The 22,430-nt window shown below is 44.1% G+C and overlaps 1 protein-coding gene across 1 annotated transcript; it reads left to right on the top strand.

The window, feature by feature from the left end:
* The first annotated feature begins 3,043 nt into the window (after positions 1–3,043).
* ERMAP (erythroblast membrane associated protein (Scianna blood group)) lies at positions 3,044–21,293 on the top strand. The gene is made up of 11 exons (XM_017881959.1): positions 3,044–3,251; positions 5,823–5,912; positions 6,147–6,494; positions 11,032–11,148; positions 11,722–11,754; positions 13,441–13,473; positions 15,226–15,246; positions 16,348–16,368; positions 16,467–16,493; positions 16,585–16,611; positions 18,833–21,293. The coding sequence occupies exons 2-11, from the start codon at positions 5,828–5,830 to the stop codon at positions 19,546–19,548; spliced, it is 1,428 nt and encodes a 475-aa protein (XP_017737448.1). The 5' UTR covers positions 3,044–3,251; positions 5,823–5,827; the 3' UTR covers positions 19,549–21,293.
* The last annotated feature ends 1,137 nt before the right edge of the window (positions 21,294–22,430 follow it).

Raw genomic sequence — 22,430 nt, 5'->3', positions numbered from 1 at the left:
TTCTTTATTTGAAACTACATAATATATTATTGCTAACTATGGTCATCCTACAGTGCTACAAAACACTAGAAGTTGTTCCTCCTACCTAGGTGTAATTTTGTATTATTGAAGAAATCTCTCCCTATCCTCCCCTTCCCTCTCCAGCCTCTAGTAACCTCTATTCTGCTTTTCGCTTCTATGAGATTAAGTTTTTCTTTTTTTTTAAACATCTAACTATGAGTGAGAATGTGTGGTGTTTAACTTTTTGTGCCTGGCTTATTTCACTTAACATAATGTTTTCTAGTTCCATCCATGTCACTTTGAATGATGGGATTTCATTCTTTTTAATGGCTATAAATATTTTAGATGTCTGGCTTAATAGAAGACAGCTGTATTCTCAAGCCAGCTATATCTTTCAATCTGCTGCAGTATGTTTTGTGGTTGAAGTGTATGCAACTGGAAAAGGAGCATTTCAATAGCTTTTTCAGATAATCGTGGATATTCTTTAAGACATCAAAACTCAGCAAGTGGAAGTTTTTAAGGCTTAGTTATGACATGAAATCTGAAACCATAGCACTGACCTTTTTATACTCTATTACAGCAACACTCACAGTTTTTTCTTGTGTTTTGAATGGATGTTTTACCCATGCAGGGTTTTGTCAACACATCCATTGATCATTTGGAAATTGCTGGGTCACTGAGTTATACAAATCTTCTGAATGTTGACACATTTCATTATGCAACATCAAAAAATCACATTTATTTATTTATTTATTTTGAGACAGAGTCTCGCTCTGTCACCCAGGCTGGAGTGCACCGGCGCGATCTCTGCTCACTGCAAGCTCTGCCTCCCAGTTTCACGCTGTTCTCCTGCCTCAGCCTCCCGAGTAGCTGGGACTACAGACATGTGCCACCATGCCCGGCTAATTTTTTGTATTTTTAGAGAGATGAGGTTACACCGTATTAGCCAGGATGATCTCGATCTCCTGACCTTGTGATCCGCACCTCGGCCTCCCAAAGTGCTGGGATTACAGGCGTGAGACACCGTGCCTGGCCAAAAAATCACATTTCTTAATATCAATACCAATCTCATCAGAAAAGTCTTTTGCTATTGTGAGGGTATCAAGCCCATAACAGCAGATAAAATTTTCCAAAATTCTAATTTTGCTCAAAAGATTGAATTTTCTCATTGACAACAAACACTGTCAACTGCTTTTCTTGAAGTGACAGGTGCACTTGACTCATCTGGAGAAAATGCCTGGCAAATACCCAAGGCTGAATAATGATACTTTGTCTTTTAGCTGTACTTTCAGGTAAGAATGGTGCTCTGTGAGTCAAGTGATTACTTCAGCTCACAATCACTTAAAGTTTTTTCCTCGAGAAAGTCATCATAGTTTGATATGCAGCGTAACTGTTTATGCATCCTTCCCATTTTGTCACAGAAAGTATTAAAAAAATGTGTATCTAAGAGTTGAGATTTAATAAAATGTGTAACTTCTACTACAGTTTGGTGCCACTTGCTGATTTGTGCTAGCTGTTTTACCCACTATTGCTTTTGCAGTGTCCTTGAAAATGTCAACACCATGAAAAAGGCAAATAACATCTTTATTATGATGAATGTAGTTTTAACCTGGCTGATAGGGCCTCAGGGACTCCCAGGGTTCGTGGACCACACATTAAGAACTGGTGCTCTAGAGAAATTCTTGCACATATGAGCAGGAAATATCTATCAAGAATGTGCAGGGCAGTACTGTTTATAAAAGCAAAAGCCTGGAAACAACCCACATTTCTATCATTAAGGGACAAGAGAAACTGTTGGTAGATTTATATAATGGTCTACTATATAGCAGTGAATGACTATCCAGGTGAAACAACCTGGATTAATTTCAGTGTCTTAATTTGTACACCCCCAGAGCAGAGTGTGAGGTGTGAGACAAGTCCTTCAGTTCAAGAGTGTATTCAGGAAACAGAAATGGGAGTGAGCAAAAAAGGAAGAAAAGTCAATAAAAGGCGCAGTATGGAACTACATACCACTATGGGTGTTTTTTGTTTTTTGTTTTTTGTTTTTTTTTTTTTGAGACGGAGTCTCGCTCTGTGGCCCAGGCTGGAGTGCAGTGGCCGGATCTCAGCTCACTGCAAGCTCCGCCTCCTGGGTTCACGCCATTCTCCTGCCTCAGCCTCCCACATAGCTGGGACTACAGGCGCCCGCCACATCGCCCGGCTAGTTTTTTGTATTTTTTAGTAGAGACGGGGTTTCACCGTGTTAGCCAGGATGGTCTCGATCTCCTGACCTCGTGATCCGCCCGTCTCGACCTCCCAAAGTGCTGGGATTACAGGCTTGAGCCACCGCACCCGGCCTAGAACTACCTACCACTATGAACCACTGTGCTCAATCCCATCAGGAACACTCGGAGGAATCACATCGAATACAGCTCAGAGCTGAAGGTGCAAGGCTGGAGCATTTTGTCTTGACTCTTCTCACTGTTGTTTATGTCTCTGAGGTGTTGTGGGCCACCACAGATGTCTGCTAGACTCAAAAGCTAATGTTGAGTAAAAAAGGGAATCATTGGGAATTATGTACAATGGGCTCCATCTTTATAAAGTTCAAACGACATAAAAATGTATAAGGTATTGTTAGTGATACAATTATGGAGATTATGAATATATAGTTAAGGATATTACTAAAGCAAGACAGGCGGAAAGCATTTATCACATGTTGGAAAACAGCAAGCTTGCTTGTCAGAAGGCATATGTCAGGGTGTAGCTGGAGATAAAGACAGTGAGTTAAAGAAGGTGGCTAATTGGTGGATGTCTTTGAAACCAATCTTCCAATTTACTCTGATTTGAAAAGTAAAGGGGGAAGGTTTTCAGAAAGAATGTGATAGAATCAAAATGCATCAAAGAGAATTACTATTGGCAGCATTGGAGGAAAAGGGAGCGGAGGGGCAAAAGTCCCTTATACCCAGTCAGTCATACTCAGTGGTTCCCTCACTTCTGGGAGCCTCCTCTTTGCTCTGTTCTTTTATCAGAGGCAGACAGACAGGGTGTGGCTTGCTGGTTTACAGGGACAGCTAGAAGGGAGTTCTGTGGGGGCAGAGAGAGCCCTGGTCTCTCATATTTCATAAAATACGAACTTTTCCCGACCCACATCCCTAGGCCTTCCTGATGCGCCTGCCTGCTCCCTGGTCTCTCTGCATGGGGAAGGAGAGTTCCCAGCTTGCAAACTCCAGCTTTGCCTGTGAGAGGAACAAGCATCCCTGATCCAGAAGGTGGTGAGTTCTCCCCTCTCTCTTCATGCTTTTTAGTCCTTTAACTTTCTCAGGATCCTCAGGTTCAGTAGAGAAATAATCCCCTTTTCTCCCTACATACAAGAACATTTTCAAGGGCGAAATGGGGCAGCTGTTAGCTATCACTAAAGAAATACAGAAGGAGACAAGTGACAAGAAAGCTGGAGGGGTTTTGTTGAAGGACTCTTATTTAAGTAGTATTGTCATCATTATTAAACTACAGCCAACATTTATTTAGCTCTCACTATTTGCTGGACCCTGTGCTGTATGCTTTTAGACTGATCATTTGCAGATTTGCAGGGTCATATTAAACTGCTTGGGATTGTCAAGAGAACATCTGTTACAATCTTTTTTCTGATTTAGAAGTTTTAAAAATTAAACTGTTTCAAACTTCAAATGTAAATAACTGCTTAAGGGAAAATGTTTCCAACATGTGTAGTGGAAAAAAATGGTTAGTATATGAAGAATTTTGCAAGCCATTAAGAGATAAATGTCCTAATAGAAAAAAGAACAAATTACATAGACAGGTAATTGACAAAGTCCAAATAACAGGTGAGTAATCAAAGAAATACAAATTGAGATGAAACACCATCAAATTAAAAAAAAAGAGAGAGATGGCATTTTGTTACTCATCAAATTTGCAAATTTTTTTTTTTATGATAATATCCAGTAATGGTAAGGTTGTGGGAAAACAAGAAATTTCATATGATACTTTGGTAAATTGATATGACTTTCTGGAGGGCAATTTGTCAGTGCAAATGAAAAGTCTTCCCATTTTAAAGATGGGAAACTCAAGGCCTAAGAATCTAAGTGACTTGCTTAAAGTTACAAAGTCATGGCCGGGCGCGGTGGCTCATGTCTGTAATCCCAGCACTTTGGAAGGCCGAGGTGGGCAGATCATGAGGTCTAAGAGCTTACCCTCTTAACCACTTCATAGATTGTCTGAATCTTAGAATATGGGTGCATAGAGGTCTCCTCCTATTCGATTTCAGGCAGCCTTGGGTTAGCTTGGAGCTCTGTGTCACTCCGGGCATGTCTACCCAGGCAGGGTGTGCTTCAGAGTCACTAGAAAGTTGAGGGGTTTTGGGATTGGGAATAACTCCAGGGAATCCTGGGCCCTACTTCCACCTTCAACCATACTTGATAAAATAGAGAGCTTTTCTCATTTACTCCACTTCTCTTGTCCAGTGTTTGAGTAGCTAGTAACCTATAGGCAAGTGGGTGGAATAGTCACAAAAAAATGTGTCCTAATGTGATCCTAACCTCACTATGGCCTAGTGCTCTGTTGTCATTTGATTAGAGGGGTATGTTGTATAAAATATGATTTAAAGAAAGACAAGAACAACCCTAAACCAGTGTGCTTTTTGCCGTGAGAAAACAGAATTGGGTTTTCAAAATGAGAATGTGTTCAACGCTAGCTTCATCTTCAGTTTCCCAGTCTCCCTTTGACACCTCCTCTGTGTGTCATGACCTTTTCCATGACCTTCAGGGACTGGGCCTGCTGACTCATACAAAAGCCTCCTCTTTGGGAAGGATTTGAACCTTGGAGAGAATTTAAGAGATGAGTTGCCTTTTCCTAGAGCATTTACATGTTAAACTTTATCCTCACTTGTGGCATGAGAGATTCTGTTTCCTGCTAAAGCAATTTCAGGCAGTAGCAAATAGGTGAGGAAAGAGCTTTACAGGAGGAAATCCTTTAGGGTCTCCCTGTGGTTCATGCACACAGTCACCTGAACCTGCTAGGGATAATTTTCCTCACTTAGTTAGTACTAATAACAACAACTACACACTTATGAGCACTTGTTCTGCCAGGCATTTGTGGCCAGTGCTTGGCAGGCAGTATCTCTTTGAACCCTCACACTCATCTGTGAGGACGGTTCCCCTTTATAGATGAAGAACCCGAGGCCCAGAGATGTTATGCAACCTTCCTAGGGACACAGAGCTAGTAATAGGCAGAGCTAAGATTTGAACCCAGGTCTTTCTAGCGCCAGACCCTGAATTTGTAGGATTAGTGTCTTCAGGGTGACATGGAGGGACCTCACTGCCTTGATCTGTTATTTATCAAGAGTCAAACTTGAAAAGGCTGTCCAGGGAAACCTCCAGGCTGCATCTTGGGCAAAGATTGGCTTGAAACAGGCACTTCCCAAGCCTGGCCTTGGACACTAACTGTAAAAAGAGGCCATTACTGGTGTTTCCTTGGTTAGTTCTGGGTATAAGTTCTGGATCCTCACTCATCTCATCTGCACCATCATCCTCATTCACGGCATTTAGAGACTTAACACGCCAGCCTCCGTGTGAGCATTCACTTCTTTCAACCCTCACCATAATCCCACAAGGAGGCACAGTTCTTATACCCATTTTGAAGATGAAGAAACAGTCTCAGAGAAGTTCGGTCACAATATCACAAGAAGGTAAGTAGCAGAGCTGAGACTGGAGCCCCTGCCTTTGTGATCCCAGAGCACCAGCAATACCGTCTCGGCCTCAGCTCCTGGGTTATACCCTCTGTCATGCCAAGCCCATCAGCCCGCCTGTGCTGTCTCCCTCTGTCTGTCCTAGTTCGGATGGAGATGGCGAGTTCTGCCGGCTCCTGGCTCTCTGGCTGCCTCATTCCTCTCCTCTTCCTTCGGCTGTCTGTGCATGTGTCAGGTAGGAGTTTCTGATCCTCTTTCCCTGCCTGGTACATGTGATGTTGGCGTCCCCAGAATAAAGAAGCTTGGTTGGAAACATTACGTCTTTTGGGGTTCTTTTCCCCCAGCCCTGGCAATGCTTTCCAGAGTCCTTACTGGGCTCTGTCAGTCCCTGGGATACCCGCTTCCTCATCCCTTCCCAAGCTTTCTCCTGCTCTCCCTCCCAGTTGGCCTTGTCTCTTTCTTTGTCCAGGCCGTGCAGGGGATACCAGCAAGTTCCACGTGGCCTTACTAGGGGGCACAGCCGAGCTGCTCTGTCCTCTCTCCCTCTGGCCTGGGACAGTGCCCAAGGAGGTGAGGTGGCTGCGGTCCCCATTCCCGCAGCGCTCCCAGGTTGTTCACATGTTCCGGGATGGGAAGGACCAGGATGAAGATCTGATGCCAGAATATAAGGGGAGGACGGTGCTGGTGAGAGATGCCCAAGAAGGAAGTGTCACTCTGCAGATCCTTGATGTGCGCCTTGAGGACCAAGGGTCTTACCGATGTCTGATCCAGGTTGGAAATCTGAGTAAAGAGGACACCGTGATCCTGCAGGTTGCAGGTTAGAATGGGTTTGAGGTGCCTAGGGTCATTTGTGGCAGTTGGACAAGCCCAATCAGGACCTACTTTGTCTCTCCATGTCTAGACTTTGTTTTCATTTGCAATGTAGTTTTTACTTGCCAGGACAGCTCAGCCTTACCCAGCCATGTCCATTGATCTCAGCTGAGGCTGTGAAGCTGGCCCAGGCATTTCTGATAAGGAAGGAACTCAGACTTTGGAAAACACTGTACGATGCAGGTCCTGGTTAAATAAGGCTTGGAGGCTCAGATAATAGCTTTTCCTCCCTGGGTCATCTTTGTATGCTCCACTATCAAAGAACTCATTACATGGCTGTAAGGAAATGTCTTCAAGGAACAGATCCCCTGCTGTGACAAGGATTTACTTAATGGGTCCTCTCCTGGGGTTCCTGAGAACGTAAAGGGTTAGGAAGGGAGAGACAGTGTTTCTCTCTCTGTCTCTTTTTTTTTTTCTGTTTGTTTGTTTTGAGACATGGCCTTGCTCTGTTGCCCAGGCTGGAGTGCAGTGGTGCAATCATAGGTCACTGTAGCCTCGACCACCTGGGCTCAAGTAGTCCTGCCATCTCAGCCTCTCAAGTAGCTGGGACTACAGGTATACTACTATGCCTGGCTACATTTTTTTTTTACTTTTAGTAGAGACAGGGTCTCCCTATGTTTCCCAGACTGGTTTCCAATCCAGCAATCCTCCCCACTTGGCCTCCCAAAGTGTTGGCATTACAGGTGTAAGCCACTGCACCCAGTTGAGAGTGTTCTCAAACTAGCTTCAATATTTTTTTAAAAAATAGCCTACTGAAAATCAGTCCACCAAAAATCAGTCTACCAATATTTTAAAAAATTAGTCTACCAACCCAAACCCAACTCAACCCAACCCAAACCATGTTTTTGCATTTGCTTGAATGACGCTGGCTTCACATGGTCACATGCTGATTATCTTTTGGTCCTAATTTGAAGTTGCACACCATGAAGTGGGGATGAATCAATTACTTTAAAACACTCATGGCCGGGCGCGGTGGCTCAAGCATGTAATCCCAGCACTTTGGGAGGCCGAGACGGGCGGATCACGAGGTCAGGAGATCGAGACCCACCTGGGTAACCCGGGGAAAACCCGTCTTTACTAAAAATACAAAAAACTAGCCGGGCCAAGGTGGCGGACGCCTGTAGTCCCCAGCTATCGGGAAGGCTGAGGCAGGAGAATGGAGTCGTGAAACCCCGGGAGGCTGGAAGCTTCGCAGTGAGCTGAGATCCGGCCCACCTGCACTCCAGCCTGGGAGACCCAGAGCCAGACTCCCGTCTCAAAAAAAAGAAAAAAAAAAAAAAAAAACTCTCAGTAGTTGGTAGACAGACTTTCCAAAGCTGGAGTCCGCTTTGGGCGTGAAAAGTAACTTTTTTTTTTTGAGATGGAGTTTTGCCCCCTTTCTTTTTGCCCAGGCTGGAGTACATTGGCACAATCTTGGCTCACTGCAACTTCACCTCCTGGGTTCAAGTGATTCTCCTGCCTTAGCCTTCTGCGTTAGCTGGGATTACCGGTGCCTGCCACCATGGCCCGCTAATTTTTTTTTCTTTTTTTTTTTTGGAGACGGAGTTTCGCTCTCGTTGCCCAGGCTGGAGTGCAATGGTGCTATCTCGACTCACCACAACCTCCACCTCCCAGGTTCAAGCAATTCTCCTGCCTCAGCCTCCTGAGTAGCTGGGATTACAGGCATGTGCCACCACGACTGGCTAATTTTGTATTTTTAGTGGAGAGGGGGTTTCTCCATGTTGGTGAGGCTGGTCTCAAACTCCCAACCTCAGGTGATCTACCCACCTCGACCTCTCAAAATGCTGGGATTACAGGCATGAGCCACCATGCCCGGCTGAAAAGTAATTTTTAAAAGGGGACTGAGGTGCCCAAAGGCATCTGAATCATGTGATACAGTTATTGCTATGGGTGAATTTTTAAATGTCTGAGAATAAAGCTAGAGACTGGCTTATCCTATTGGGAGGAGTGTGGGGAGAGGGTGGAGAGAGGACAGACATTCAAGTTCCATTAACAGCTGCCCCTGTTCATCACAGGAGGTTCTGGGGGAAGAGGGCTCTGGCTGGGACCACACCCTGGTGGACGCCCTGCTGATGTGTAGATAGGTGGGATGGTTCCCAGAGCCCTGGGCCAAGTGGAGAGAACCTCAAGGCAGGGTACTTCCATCCCTGTCAGAGGCCCACTCTCTGGAAAAGCTGGGCTCTTCCAAACAGCAGTGTCTAGCAGAGTCAGGGACAGCACATCGGGGAATGTGTCCTGAACCATCCGCAAAATGGCCTTTGGCCAAGAGAAGACCACAGCCGCGGTCATAGCAAGTAAAAGCTGGGACAGAAACAGGTTTGAAGGCTGTGGTTCCAGAGGAAACTCCTACCCTAGTAGGAAGTTTTTGAGGAATTTTCAATTTTTTATAGTCTAGGAATAAAGCATGTATATTGTAGAAAATTTGAAAAAAATCCAAAATATTTAAAGGAAACTGAAAAATGGCCTATAATAGCTTAAATTAGAGAGGACTGCTGCTAACATTTTTGTATCTTTCTTGCAAGACTTTATTGTGTATATGTATCTCTGAGCATGTATATGTTTACGCATGTGTATTCTTGTGCCCAGGATTTTTTTCCACATATGATGTCATGAGCATTTGGTTTTTTTTGCCCATGTCCCTAAGTAATATGATTTTAAGGGCTGCATAGTATTTTACCATGTGGCTATAGAATAATAAAATTAATCAAAGCCCTGTTTTGGGGCCTCTGGATGCTTTCCAAATTTTCCTCATGTTATAATTAAGAGTGCAATGAACATCTTTGAGCATATTTTGGAAAGTTATTTTGATTTTTTTTTTCTTTTAGAATGTGCTTCTGGAAGTAGAATTAATGGATCAAAGGGTTCAAACCTTTTATTTATTTATTTATTTATAATAAAGATGAGGTCTCACTATGTTGCCCAGGCTGGTCTCAAACTCCTGAGCTGTAGTGATCCTCCTGCTTCAGCCTCCCAAAGTGCTAGGATTACAGGTGTGACTCACCACACCTGGCCTGAACCTTTTAATGATCCTTGAAACAAATTGGAGACCAGCCTGGCCAACATGGCAAAACCCTGTCTCTACCAAAAAAATACAAAACTTAGCCGGGCATGGTGGCATGTGTGTGTAATCCCAGCTACTTACGAGGCTGAGTGCTTTATATGACTGACCTCTTTAAATCTCTCCAAACTTCAGAGATAAGGAGTCCTGTCATACACACCTTTTACAGATGAGGGACACTGGGCTTGGAGGGGCTCAGTCTCCTGCTTCAGGTCACACAGCATTGAGCAAGGACGCACCCCCGGCTTAGACTCTTAACCACTTCTACCCATAGCCTGCTTCTGCTCATTTCTTCTCCTCTATTTCCTCTTTCTTTTCCCCTTTCTCTCCTGCCTAGGCTTCAGGCCTACTGCTGTAGCATCGTAGAAATTGCTTTGCCCCTGTCACAGTGCTCAGGGCAAACAAAGAGGTTGCTGCCTGCTCTTCTAGGGCAGAGTGGGTATTGATAGGCATAAATAGGCAGGTGCTCCTGGGAAGACTGCAGGTGCGTAGTGAGGAAAATGCCTTTAGTCTTCTGAAGTCCCTGGCTTATTTTTCCATGGAATTATAGGGCAGGATGAGATTGTGGTCAAGAAGTTGGTTTAAGTCATCATCTTGAGGCAGGACCATCGAAACCATTCCCGGGAGAGGAACATCTCAGTTATCTTTTTTTTTCTTGAGACGGAACTTCACTCTTGTCACCCAGGCTGGAGTGCAATGGCGTGACCTCGGCTCACTGCAACCTCTGCCTCCCGGGTTCAAGGGATTCTCCTGCCTCAGCCTCCTGAGTAGCTGGGATTACAGGCGCCCGCCACCACACCTGGCTAATTTTTTCTTTTTTTGAGGAGTCTTGCTCTGTTGCCCAGGCTGGAGTACAGTGGCGCCATCTCGGCTCACTGCAAGTTCCGCCTCCCAGATTCACGCCATTCTCCTGCCTCAGCCTCCCGAGTAGCTGGGACTACAGGCGCCCGCCACCATGCCTGGCTAATTTTTTGTATTTTAGTAGAGATGGAGTTTCACTTGGCCAGGATAGTCTCGAACTCATGACCTCAGTGATCTGCCCGCCTTGGCCTCCCAAAGTGCTGGGATTACAGGCGTGAGCCACCACACCTGGCCCCACACCTGGCTAATTTTTTTATTTTAGTAGACATGGAGTTTCCCCACATTGGCCAGCTAGTCTTGAACTCCTGATCTCAGATGATCCTCCTGCCTCTGCCTCCCAAAGTGCTGGTATTACAGGCGTGAGCCACCATTCCCAGCCTCAGTTATAACTTTAAGGCCATTCAGGGCTTGAGTTATCAAGAGAAGCAAAGAGCCTCTTGGCTGGAGGTCTCTCCCTAGAGGTGATGGAGACAGTTGGGATGTGCCGGAGCTGCCTGCCATCTGAGGCATGCCAGAAACTCTTGGACATCTCCCTGATGTCAGTTGTTGGTGGTTTCTGTTTCAGCCCCATCTGTGGGGAGTCTCTCCCCCTCAGCAGTGGCTCTGGCTGTGATCCTGCCTGTCCTGGTACTTCTCATCATGGTGTGCCTTTGCCTTATCTGGAAGCAAAGAAGATCAAAAGGTAATTAAGTGGTAAGGGAGCTCAGGCTGGTGGGAAGTGGGACTGTGACTGCTCTGGGAAAGGGCCAGACGGAAGTAGATGTAGACATGACACTTGTCCATAGGTTGGGGACCTTGCAAGCTGGCTGGGAGAAAGCTGGCAGAGCCGTGCCCTGGGGACACACATTGCAAAGGGAGTTCAATAAACTGCAGAAAGGCCCCTGGGCAGAGCTGTAAATTCTCATCCTTTGAAAAATTAGAAAATAACCGACTATGCCAGCCTTCTGGTTAAGAAATTAATTACAGCCTTTTAATAAAGAAATCCAATTATATCCATTGGATAAGACTCTCATAAAAAATGGTCACATTTCACAGGATCTCAGGGCTGCAAGAGACTTTGAAAGTCACAGTCACATAATCCAACACTCCTCCCCTTATCTGATGGTTTGAAGACTCTGTAATCCTTTCAAATGCCGGCTTACCTGTAGTGACAAGGAGTCAGTCCTACTCAGGCAGCTTGGTGCATCTTGGGACACTTGTGCCTGTTAGAAAAAGGCCTTCCTAAGCTAAGCTGACATTTCTGTCTCCCTTTTAGAGAAACTTCTCTATGAACACGTGACGGAGGTGGGTAAGTGTTCTTGGCTGGGGGGCAGGGGAGATGTTTATTTTGTTGTTAATTTCTGTACCCCCATACCCACTAACCTGGATTCCGTTCCTGAAAATTCCATTATCTGCTATCCTTGGTGATGGTGGCAATGTCTAAATCCATTGCTTCCAGTGTTTACTGCCTCTTACTTGTAATAGCTTGCCTTCCTGTATGTTTAATGAGTTTTGCCTGTGAGCTCATTGCTTGATCTTATTCTGTGGGAGTTGAGTAGGTTGAACATGGGGGAAGCTTTTATTTGTTCAGCAAATACTGGATAATTATCTGCTAAATGCCCTGGACAATACTAGATTCTGGGGATAAAATAGTGAGTAAAAGCAGACACAGTTTTTGCCCTCCTGGAGCTTTCAGTGTAGTCAGGGAGATGAGATGAATTAAATAGTTACACAAATAATGTGTACAAATGCTACACAATAAATCTCCTGGTTCTGAGAAGGCTATGGCCAGAACGAACTAACCAAGCTTGAGGGTTGAGGGTGTGAAGTTTGTCCTGAATGACTAGAAGTCATGAGTGAAGAGGGAGTGGAAAACCATCCACTGCAGAAAGAACAGCTTCAGAGAGAAGCATGGTCGGGGAAAGCAGCACTCACTGGGGAGCTGAGGAGGTGCAGGAGGGAGGGGAAAAGTGGCAGGGATGAGGCTGGGGAGCTAGGCGGGGCTGGGCCTCCTGAGGCCTGGTGGGCCACATTCAGGATTTTAGTCATTCTCAGAAGAGCAGTGGTAAAGCAAGGAATGGGAATATCAGATGGAATTGTGCTTTGAAAAACTTGGCTGGGTGTGGTGGCTCACGCCTGTAATCTCAGCACTTTGGGAGGCTGAAGAGGGTGGATCACCTGCGGTCAGGAGTTCAGGCCTGGCCTGACTAACACGGCGAAACCCTGTCTCTATTAAAAATACAAAAATTAGTGGAGCATGGTGGTACATGCCTGTAATCCCAGCTACTCAGGAGACTGAGACAGGAGAATCGCTTGAACCCCAGAGTCGGAGGTTGCAGTGAGTTGAGATCGTGCCACTGCATTCCAGCCTGGGCTGCAGAGGAAGACTCTGTTTGTTTTTTTTTTTTTTTTTTTTTTTAAAAGAGAAAAAAACAAAAAAACAAAAACAAACTGGCTGGCACAGTGGAGACCCACGCCTTGTAATCCAGCACTAATATATTGGGGAGGCTGGAGGGGCAACGGGCAGATCACGAGGTCAAGAGATTGAGACCATCCTGGCTAACATAGTGAAACCTCGTCTCTACTGAAAATACAAAAAAATTAGCCGGGCATGGTGGTGGACACCTGTAGTCCCAGCTACTTGGGAGGCTGAGGCAGGAGAATGGTGAACCTGGGAGGCAGAGCTTGCAGTGAGCCGAGATGGTGCCACTGCACTCCAGCCTGGGCGACAGAGTGAGACTCCATCTCAAAAAAAAACTGAACAATTCTCTCTGGCTGCAGTGTTTAGTAGAGACCAGAGGGAGTAAGACAGGATGTGGGAGACAATTTGGGCTGCCATTTCTGTTGTGCAGATGAGAGTTGATTAGAGACTGAATCAGGGAGGTGGAGGTGAAAACAGAGGTGGATACGTCCAAGGGCAGGTAAAATCAACAGGAACCAGGGACCCTCAAGGCAGTGGCAAAAAATCTCATTATCTTTTCCTTTCTTCCTCTAGACAATCTTCTTTCAGAGCATGCTAAAGAAAAAGGTAACAATATATAAAGAGTAAGGGATAGGGAACAAAAAACACATTCTTTATTTTCTATGTAAATGTTGACAGTCATTATTATAAGTGTATTATTATAATACTATACACACATGCAGACATATACCCTCCATTGATATTACTGGAATTTAGTTTGCAATGTCAAGGGGCTATGGAGCTGGTGGCAGTGGGTGAGGAGGTGTCCAGGTCAAAATTCACAGGCCTAGATTACCATAAACTCCCTTCATTAGCCTTTCCGCCAATCATTTTAAAAAGAAGTCTACTTATTATTGAAAAGTATATTAATGTGGTCATATGGGATGTATGGGAATTTCAAGAATCCACACAACGTTTGCATAGAGAGAGGTGGTATGATACAAAGGAAGGGTCGCAGGCTCTGGGGTCAGTGACACCTCAGATCATTGGTCTGCCACTTACTGGCCTTGAATAAGTCACTTTACTGCTCTGGGTTTTGGTTTCCTCATCATCAGAATGCGGATAACTTCCCCTTACCTGATTGTTTTCTGTGTTAAAACAGGCAACCTTAAAAAAAAAAAGAAATCTGTCACAGTGCCTGGAACTCCTTTTCCTTATTGCCATTTTGTCTTCATTAATTGGACATTTACTGTGGGCCACTGAGGGTCAAAGTTGGACACCTTGTTGAAGTCTATCTGGGAAGACAAGTCACGGGCTCAGATGACTCCAGATTCAATTATTTCAGCGTCTCCTCTCTTCCCTCCTTACATCTCCTCCAACCCGGTACAAGTGTGGCGTGTATCTGGCAGACACTGGCTGTTCTGCTCAAGCGGGGAGGGAACAATGTGGGGTAAGGGCGAGGGCCTCCGACTCAGGAGTCAGACAGACTTCGATTGAATCCCACCCCCTTGGTCACTTACTAGTTGAAAGACCTTGGGCAAATTTTGTGTCCCTTTGAGCCTCAGACCACCCCCGTATAAAATGGCAATAATAATTCTAGGCACCTCACATTGTTGAGGATTGAGTGCCTACTTCAGTATAAGCACAGAAGACAGTAAGTGGAAGCTGTTAGTGGTGGAGATAGTGACAATAAACCATAAGCTACTTAGGAGCCGTGTCGTATTCGGCTGCATTTTTCCAATGCCTAATGCCTAATACATGCCTGGCCCTTAGCACGGGGACTGGTGGTGGACTCAGGATGTATAACTTCAATTGTCCGGCAGGGCCAATGCTGGGTAGGGGGAAATGTGGGTCACGTGGCCCTCCAGAGAAGCCGCAAGTCCTCCCCGAAAACATATGTCTCATACACATATGTCCCCAAATGCTCTGGGACCTCCAATTTGTGAAATTTATAACCTCAGGGGAGTTACTGTAGAGAATAATAAAGCCATATTAACAAGTTCATGCTAGGCCTTTGGCCAGTTTTACATTTAGATACCAGAAACGGTAGGCTATAAAAGGACAGCAGTGCATACACTCATGTACCAGTTACAAACATATAGAAACACTCATGCAGACAGCAGAAATGAAACCAGACAGATGAAAAGGAGGGGAAGGGGAAGGAGGAACCAAAGTCCCGGGCAGGCTGGGTCACTGGGGGAGTGTCACCAGCACCATCAGATTTCTGCGTCTGAACTCTGGGACACAGAGCTGGGACTAGGGACATAGAAGTGTCATCATCATTTTAATCTTCTGGGGTGGAGTGATGAGGCTTCCACAGCCGGAGGAAAAAGAGGCAGGATCTGATCACTTACTCCTCTCTCTCTTTCTGGTTTTTAGGAAAACTCCATAAAGCTCTCAGTAAGTTCTGCTCCTCATCCATGGCACAAGCTCCTTCTGCTGACACCTTTGCTTTAGGATGAGCATCTCAGTTTCACTTCCTGGGGCAGAAGGGAGGGGGTAAGGGTAATTTAAGCCATGGGGACTGGGGCTTTCTTGGCTCTTCAAAGTCTCTTTTCTAAAGTATTCTCTGCTCCTCTTTCCTACACAACTGTTATTTAGTCTTTAAATTGAAAAATGTTTCACCAAGAAGAGATAGATGCACCTCCCATAGGTGAAGCCATCTGGAAGTCCCTTTTATCACCCAGGCATGAAATTTCCTTAGATGGGGTCCAAGAGGACGGGATCCTCATTAAACTGAATATGTTGGAGCAGTACTTCTCCATCATTTCATGTGTGAGGACCTCTTTTTAGCATTAAAAAAAAATCTGGCCAGGTGCAGTGGCTCACGCCTGTAATCCCAGCACTTTGGGAGGCCAAGGCAGGTGGATCACTTGAGGTCAGGAGTTAGAGACCAGCCTGACAACATGGTGAAACCCTGTCCCTATTAAAAATACAAAATTGGCTGAGTGTGGTGGTGCATGCCTGTAATCCCAGCTACTTGGGAGGCTGGGGCAGGAGAATCACTTGAACCCGGGAGGCAGGTTGCAGTGAGCCAAGATTGCACCATTGCATTCCAGTCTGAGCAACGAGAGCGAAACTCTGACTCAAAATAAAAATAAATCTGTAGACATGAGACATATCTATGCATTATTATATTGAGAAAATATACATGATCACAAAGTCCAATACTCAGTGATAGTCTTAAATGAAGCAATATTTCCTACAACATCTACATTCATTTATGTTGTCATTACCTGTAGGTGTGAGATGTGTTATTTACTTAGCCTGCAGATAAGGTTTGGCTCACATAGGAATTTGCTGATCCTCTGCAGTATCTCTGGGGATACTCCCATGGTCCACAGCTGGGATCTATTGCTCTTGCAAACTCTTCTGGGGAAGTTCCAGGGTATGGCTATTGAGTATCTATCTGCTTGTGGTTGGGATGGGACTGTAGCATTATGGGAGGGCCTCTACATAGAGGCCCTCCTTCTGATTTGCCAAATTGTTTTCATTCTTTAGAGAAACTCCGGAGTGAACTGAGTAAGTTTCCCATGTTCTTATAACTTCCATACCAACTTATCTCCTGTTGCCCTAATATTTCCAGTGATAGCTCATTCCCCTTGTTTCTTATTTCATAGAGCTGAAAAGAGCTGCAGCAAACTCAGGTGAGATGCACTTTTCTCCACGTTTGGCCACCACCCTATGGGAGTTCTTAATGTCTCCAGTGTTTCAATGATCCCCTTTTCTCATTTTCAGGCTGGAGAAGAGCCCGCTTGCATTTTGGTAAGTTATACCAATCAAATAGATCCACATTTCAGAGTACATCCTCCTTATGGCTTTGTAACCTTGGATTTTGTTCCATTCCTCTGGAATGCATGTAATTTAAAAATTTTTAAATCAAATCTGTATAACTGCCTATCAAATTTAAAAAATCTTTGTGATCGATTTTAGGTTGTATTTAGATTTAGAAAGTATCCCCTCTTTTAGAGCACTGATAAATATTAGATTTGGTCTTAAGGGTTTTCTGTGATTTTGAGATTTTCCTATGTTTATCTGTTATTTGTATTTCTTCTTTGTGTGACTTTCTGTTCCTGTTCTATTTGGGCTATTTTTTGATTTGTGAGGACTCTTTCTAGATAAAGTATATTAGCTCTCTGTCATATTTGTCACCAATTATTTTTTCATTTGCATTTCCTTATAGTATTTTTCTGATGCATGAGTGTTTTATTTTTACGTAGTCAAATGCATTAATCTTTTCCTGTGTACATGCTTTCAGGTTTGGGAAGTCCTTCCTGTTCCACAACCAGATAAATAGCCACTGCTTCCATCTCTTTCTACACATACGCTTTTTCTTCTTTCTCTGCAGACCAATTTGCTTAGGGGTGGTGATTAAGATTCTCAGAGAAGAAGGGAATGGGTTGAGCAGATGCCCCAACAATATACATTATGAAAAGATTTGCACCTCTCTTTCAATTTATTCCTAAATAGTTTGCATTTTTTGTTGCTGTTCAGATGGGATCTGTTTTTTTCACTGCTTTGGGATCCTTATCGATTTTCTAGGCTTTTATCCTTCTCCTGTTCACACCATCTTCCTTTAGGCAGAGTACAACAAATTATGAGTTGGCCACTGGAAGGAACTCCAGGTCACCTTGGCTGGCATTCTGGGAATGTACAAACCCTTCTGTCTCACGTTTACAGTCTGGCTTATTGCCACCACCTCAACTGCGTATGGACTTAACTCTCCAACAAGAGCTTGTTTCCTGTATTTGGGAAAGGAAGGAGACTCACTGTGATGCTCATAATCCACAATTTTAAGGAAGAAGCTTTCTCTCTATATTAACATTTAAAAATAATAATTTAGTCCTACCTACTTGGGAGGCTGCAGTGGGAAGTTCATCTGAGGCCAGGAATTCAAGGCTGTAGTGTGTTATGATTGCATGCCCATGAATACCTACTGCATTCCATCCTGGGCAACATAGTGAGACCCTGCCTCAAATAAAATAAAATAAAATAAAATAAAATAAAATAAAATAAAGCAGATAAGTAATAATTTTAGGTGACAAAATGAACATCATGCACTCACTGTAGGAATGAGGCACTCTCTCATTAGTTCATCACGTCTGTGCAATAGCTCTACAACACAGGTTCTGTTACTATTTCCATTTTACAGATAAGGAAACTAAGGTTCAGAGATGAATAACAAGCCCAAGGTCACATAACTAGCATGTGGCAGAGCTGGGATTCAAACATGCTATGTGGCTACAGGACCTAACATCAAACCCTATATTTATCATCACACATTTGATTCTTTTGGAACATCAAAGACAAAGGTAGGGTCTTACTCTGTTTTCTGTTGCTATAACAGAATACCCGAGACTGGGTAATTTATCAAGGAATGAGGTTTATTTAGCTTATGGTTCTCGGGGCTGGATGGTCCAAGATTGGGCGACTGTATCTGGTGAAGGCCTTGTGCTACTTCATAGTATGTTGATAGTTGCTTCTGGAAAAACAGAAGGGCAAGTGAGTGCCTGCAAAAGCAGAGAGGAGACAAAGTGCCCTGACCTGCTTTATCACAATCCACTCTCCAGAGAAATAAACCCAGTCTTGTGAAAACTGTATTAATCCCTTTGTGAGGGACCCAAACACCTCCCGCTAAGCCCTACCTCTGAACACTGTAGCAATGAGGGATTAAGGTTCCAACACATGAACTTCTGAGGGACACACTTAAATCACAGCAGGTAGTTATTTCCTAAGGATTAAGGCAGCTTCACAGACCGATGAAGAAGAACTTTTTCTTCTATTACCTAGTAATCGACCAGGAGACCTGTTCTTTGAAAGAGAAAATTCTTTGATTCTAGTACACATGGTGGGAGCGGGAATCCATGAACTAAAATGGGCTAATGACAGTGATGGCAGACCTAAAGATTCCTTTTCCCTCCAAAGCTATCCCCAAATCCCTTAAGACCTAGGCTTCCAAGTCTCACCTGTCTACGTCTCTTTGCAGTGGCAGTGACCCTGGACCCAGAAACAGCACATCCCAAACTCATCCTTTCTGAGGACCAAAGATGTGTAAGGCTTGGAGACAGAAGGCAGCCTGTACCTGATAACCCCCAGAGATTTGATTTCGTCGTCAGCATCCTAGGCTCTGAGTACTTCACGACTGGCTGCCACTACTGGGAGGTGTATGTGGGACACAAGACCAAATGGATTCTTGGGGTATGCAGTGAGTCAGTGAGCAGGAAGGGGAAGGTTACTGCCTCACCTGCCAATGGACACTGGCTTCTGCGACAGAGTCGTGGGAATGAGTATGAAGCTCTTACATCGCCGCAGACCTCCTTCCGCCTTAAAGAGCCTCCACGGTGTGTGGGGATTTTCTTGGACTATGAAGCAGGAGTCATCTCTTTCTATAATGTGACCAACAAGTCCCACATCTTTACTTTCACCCACAGTTTCTCTGGCCCCCTTCGCCCTTTCTTTGAACCTTGCCTTCATGATGGAGGAAAAAACACAGCACCTCTAGTCATTTGTTCAGAACTACACAAATCAGAGGAATCAATTGTCCCCAAGCCAGAAGGGAAAGGCCATGCTAATGGAGATGTGTCCCTGAAGGTGAACTCTTCCTTACTACCCCCGAAGGGCCCAGAGCTGAAGGATATAATCCTGTCCTTGCCCTCTGACCTTGGCCCAGCCCTTCAGGGGCTCAAGGTTCCTTCTTTTTAGGGATATGCCACATTATCTGCTCCTATCACCATCCAGCCCAGCACCCTGGACTTCAGTTGCCTGGTCCAACCCCGTGATTCTGGAACGTCTCTTCTCCTTAACCCAATCCAGACCCTTTTGTGGTTTCTATTTGTAACACTTTTCTCCCAGAACTCAGTTCTGAAGCTTGCCTTTCTTCTAAGGAATTGAAGTTCCCAGTGACCTGAAGGGAGGATTCCTGGAAACCAATCAGTTTAGGTGTAGGTGGAGATGTTGAATATGTGTTACCAAGATATAGCACAGGTTCAGGGGAAAGAGTTCTCTACTCCAGGGGTTATTTAGAAGACACTTTCTCTGCCTCATCCTGCCCTCAAGCTTTAGTCAAGAAGTTATGGCCCCCAGTCCCTGACTTCTTATCCCATCAAGGGCTGCTTTTCTCTCTTTCTCTCTCTCAGTTCTGGCCTCTGGCCCCCAAAGTCAGCTTTCTAAAAGCAAGCATGTTTTAGACCACTCACTCTTTCCCTCTTTCTTCAGGAATGAGTTGGGAGAGGAGTAAAACACATCCTTTTCTACTCTCTTGATGCTGTTTACAACGTAGTTTGGTGATATCCAGAGCTAATGTACATGCTTTCAAAAGCTAATCTTCCTGTTGATGATAACTAGGTACAGGGACTTTAAACACAGTTGCTATAATCCTGAAAAGCCTCAGGAGCAATCAGGTTACTGGCAAGCACAGCTGCAGAGAGTTCAGCTGTGTATTGCCCTCTGACTTTGGCCCAGACCTTCAGAGGCTCAGTCTGTTGAGTCTGTTGTGACTGTCTTATGAATCAATCTGTTGTGCCAGCCCTTTCTGAGATTCAGAGAGGCCCAGCTAGAAAAAGTGGCAGTTTTAACCACCAACGTAGAAGCTTTCTTTTTCCCCACAAGACCATTGTACTGGAATACGTGACTGTGTAGCAAACAGCCTCTTAGGTTGGAGAGTATTGACTTCAAATAGGAAGTTGGTAGACTAGGTGTGAGGATGAAATAATGACCTTGATTTTTGGGTGTGTATTGCAGAAGCCTAGTCACTTTGAAGTCACACCACATAATGAGATCTGGCCTAATCGTGGAGATGTTGGTTATCAGTTTGCAGATGAATACACAGTTCTATCCAACAGAAACTGTATCTTTCTGTTTGTCAGAAGTTCTCTATTAGTTCCTGTATTAGTCAAGGTTTTCCAGAGAAACAGAATCAATACATATTGGGGCGGGGGGTGGTGGTTATTATAAGGAATTGGCTCACATGATTATGGAGGCAGTTAAATCCCAAGATCTGCAGGGTAAGTCAGCAAGATGGAGTCCCATGAGAGCTGATGGTTTAGTTCCAGTCTGATGGCAGCAGGCTTGACACCAAGGAACAGCTGATGTTTAATTCAAGTCTGAAGGCAGGGGGAAAAAGCTGATGGCCCTGTCCAAAGGCTATTAGGCAGGAAGAATTCTCTTAGTCAGGGCAGAGTTAGCTCTTTTGTTCTATTCAGGCCTTTAACTGATTCCATGAGGCCCACCCACATTTGGGAGGACAGTCAGCATTACTCAGTCTACTGATTTGAATGTTAATGTCATTGAGAAACACCCTCACAGGAACACTCAGAATAATGTTTGACCAAGTAACTGGGCATCTTGTGACCCAGTTAAGTTGATACATAAGATTAACTATCACAGTGACTCAGTGGAATTGTTTGCTTTTGTACAGTTTTAAAATAAAAGTTTGGTATTTGTGTTTTGGTATGCTGTTATTTTCATTGCGAATGAAGAGTTGTGGGGAAGGTAAGAGATTGGTTTTCAAAGAGCTTTGAGTCCCCCAAGGCAAGGTTTAGCCACCATTCATACTAAAGCCATAGTTTTATTCCCGAGTCTGCTCTCTAGTATTTTATTTTATCAATTTATAAACAAATAGTGTTCATCAGGTACACATATTTCACTCACCCATATTCAGTTCCAAACATGCGTTCCTGAATATCCCAATCTTAAAACTAACTCACATTGTCAGCTTGTGGAGGCAGAATACTTACATACATACATATACACATGTATATATGTATGTGGATATATACATATTATATTGGTGCATATGTATATAACATGTATGCATGTGTATATGTATGCATATATACACATATGTATGTATACATTATCACATACACGCCATGTATAGTACAATATGTATAATTAATGTATATGTGTATATATACACTGTAATATATGTATATACATATCAGTCTACTGATTTGAATGTTAATGTCATCAAGAAATAACCTCAATATATGTATTATACATACATATAACCTTACAACTATATACAACATATATACATATATATGTATGTGTATATGCATACACACATACACATGCATGAGTATATATGTATGTATATAAAATATCCTTACAGTGATTCTGCCAGGGATTTTATGGGGGAGGAAGTTGGTACTCCAAATGGCTAGGTGGTAGAGCGGGGTTTTATACTTGATTTATCTAGCTCTGAAGGCAATGCTCCTTGTTCTTTGCACTGAAACATTGTGCAGCTATGAGAAGCCTGTAGTTAGTTTACGTATTCCATTAGCCTTTTATTATTTAAAAAAATAAAACCTGAAAAAAATGACATAGGCCTGGATACTTTGGTGATCTTGTTGTGTCTGGATTGATGAATAAGTGTCCGGCTTAATTAGGGATGCATGCAGAGCCCAGGAAAATCCCTACTCAGGGACGCTGGGAGACCTGGAGGTTGCTCCTTGGACAGGGTACTTTTCGCTTCTCCGATAAGGAGAATGGGTTATTTTATCTTTAAACTCCCTTCCAGCTCTACCCTCCTTTGATTTTAAGTTATTAAACCTTGAGTGAGGTGCCATACTCTTGGCTTCGTT

The sequence above is a fragment of the Rhinopithecus bieti genome, unplaced genomic scaffold (assembly GCF_001698545.2).
Source record: "Rhinopithecus bieti isolate Rb0 unplaced genomic scaffold, ASM169854v2 scaffold_12155, whole genome shotgun sequence".
Taxonomy (NCBI): Eukaryota; Metazoa; Chordata; class Mammalia; order Primates; family Cercopithecidae; genus Rhinopithecus; species Rhinopithecus bieti.
Note: the sequence above shows the minus strand (reverse complement) of the source record. Positions and strands in the feature narration are given on the sequence as shown.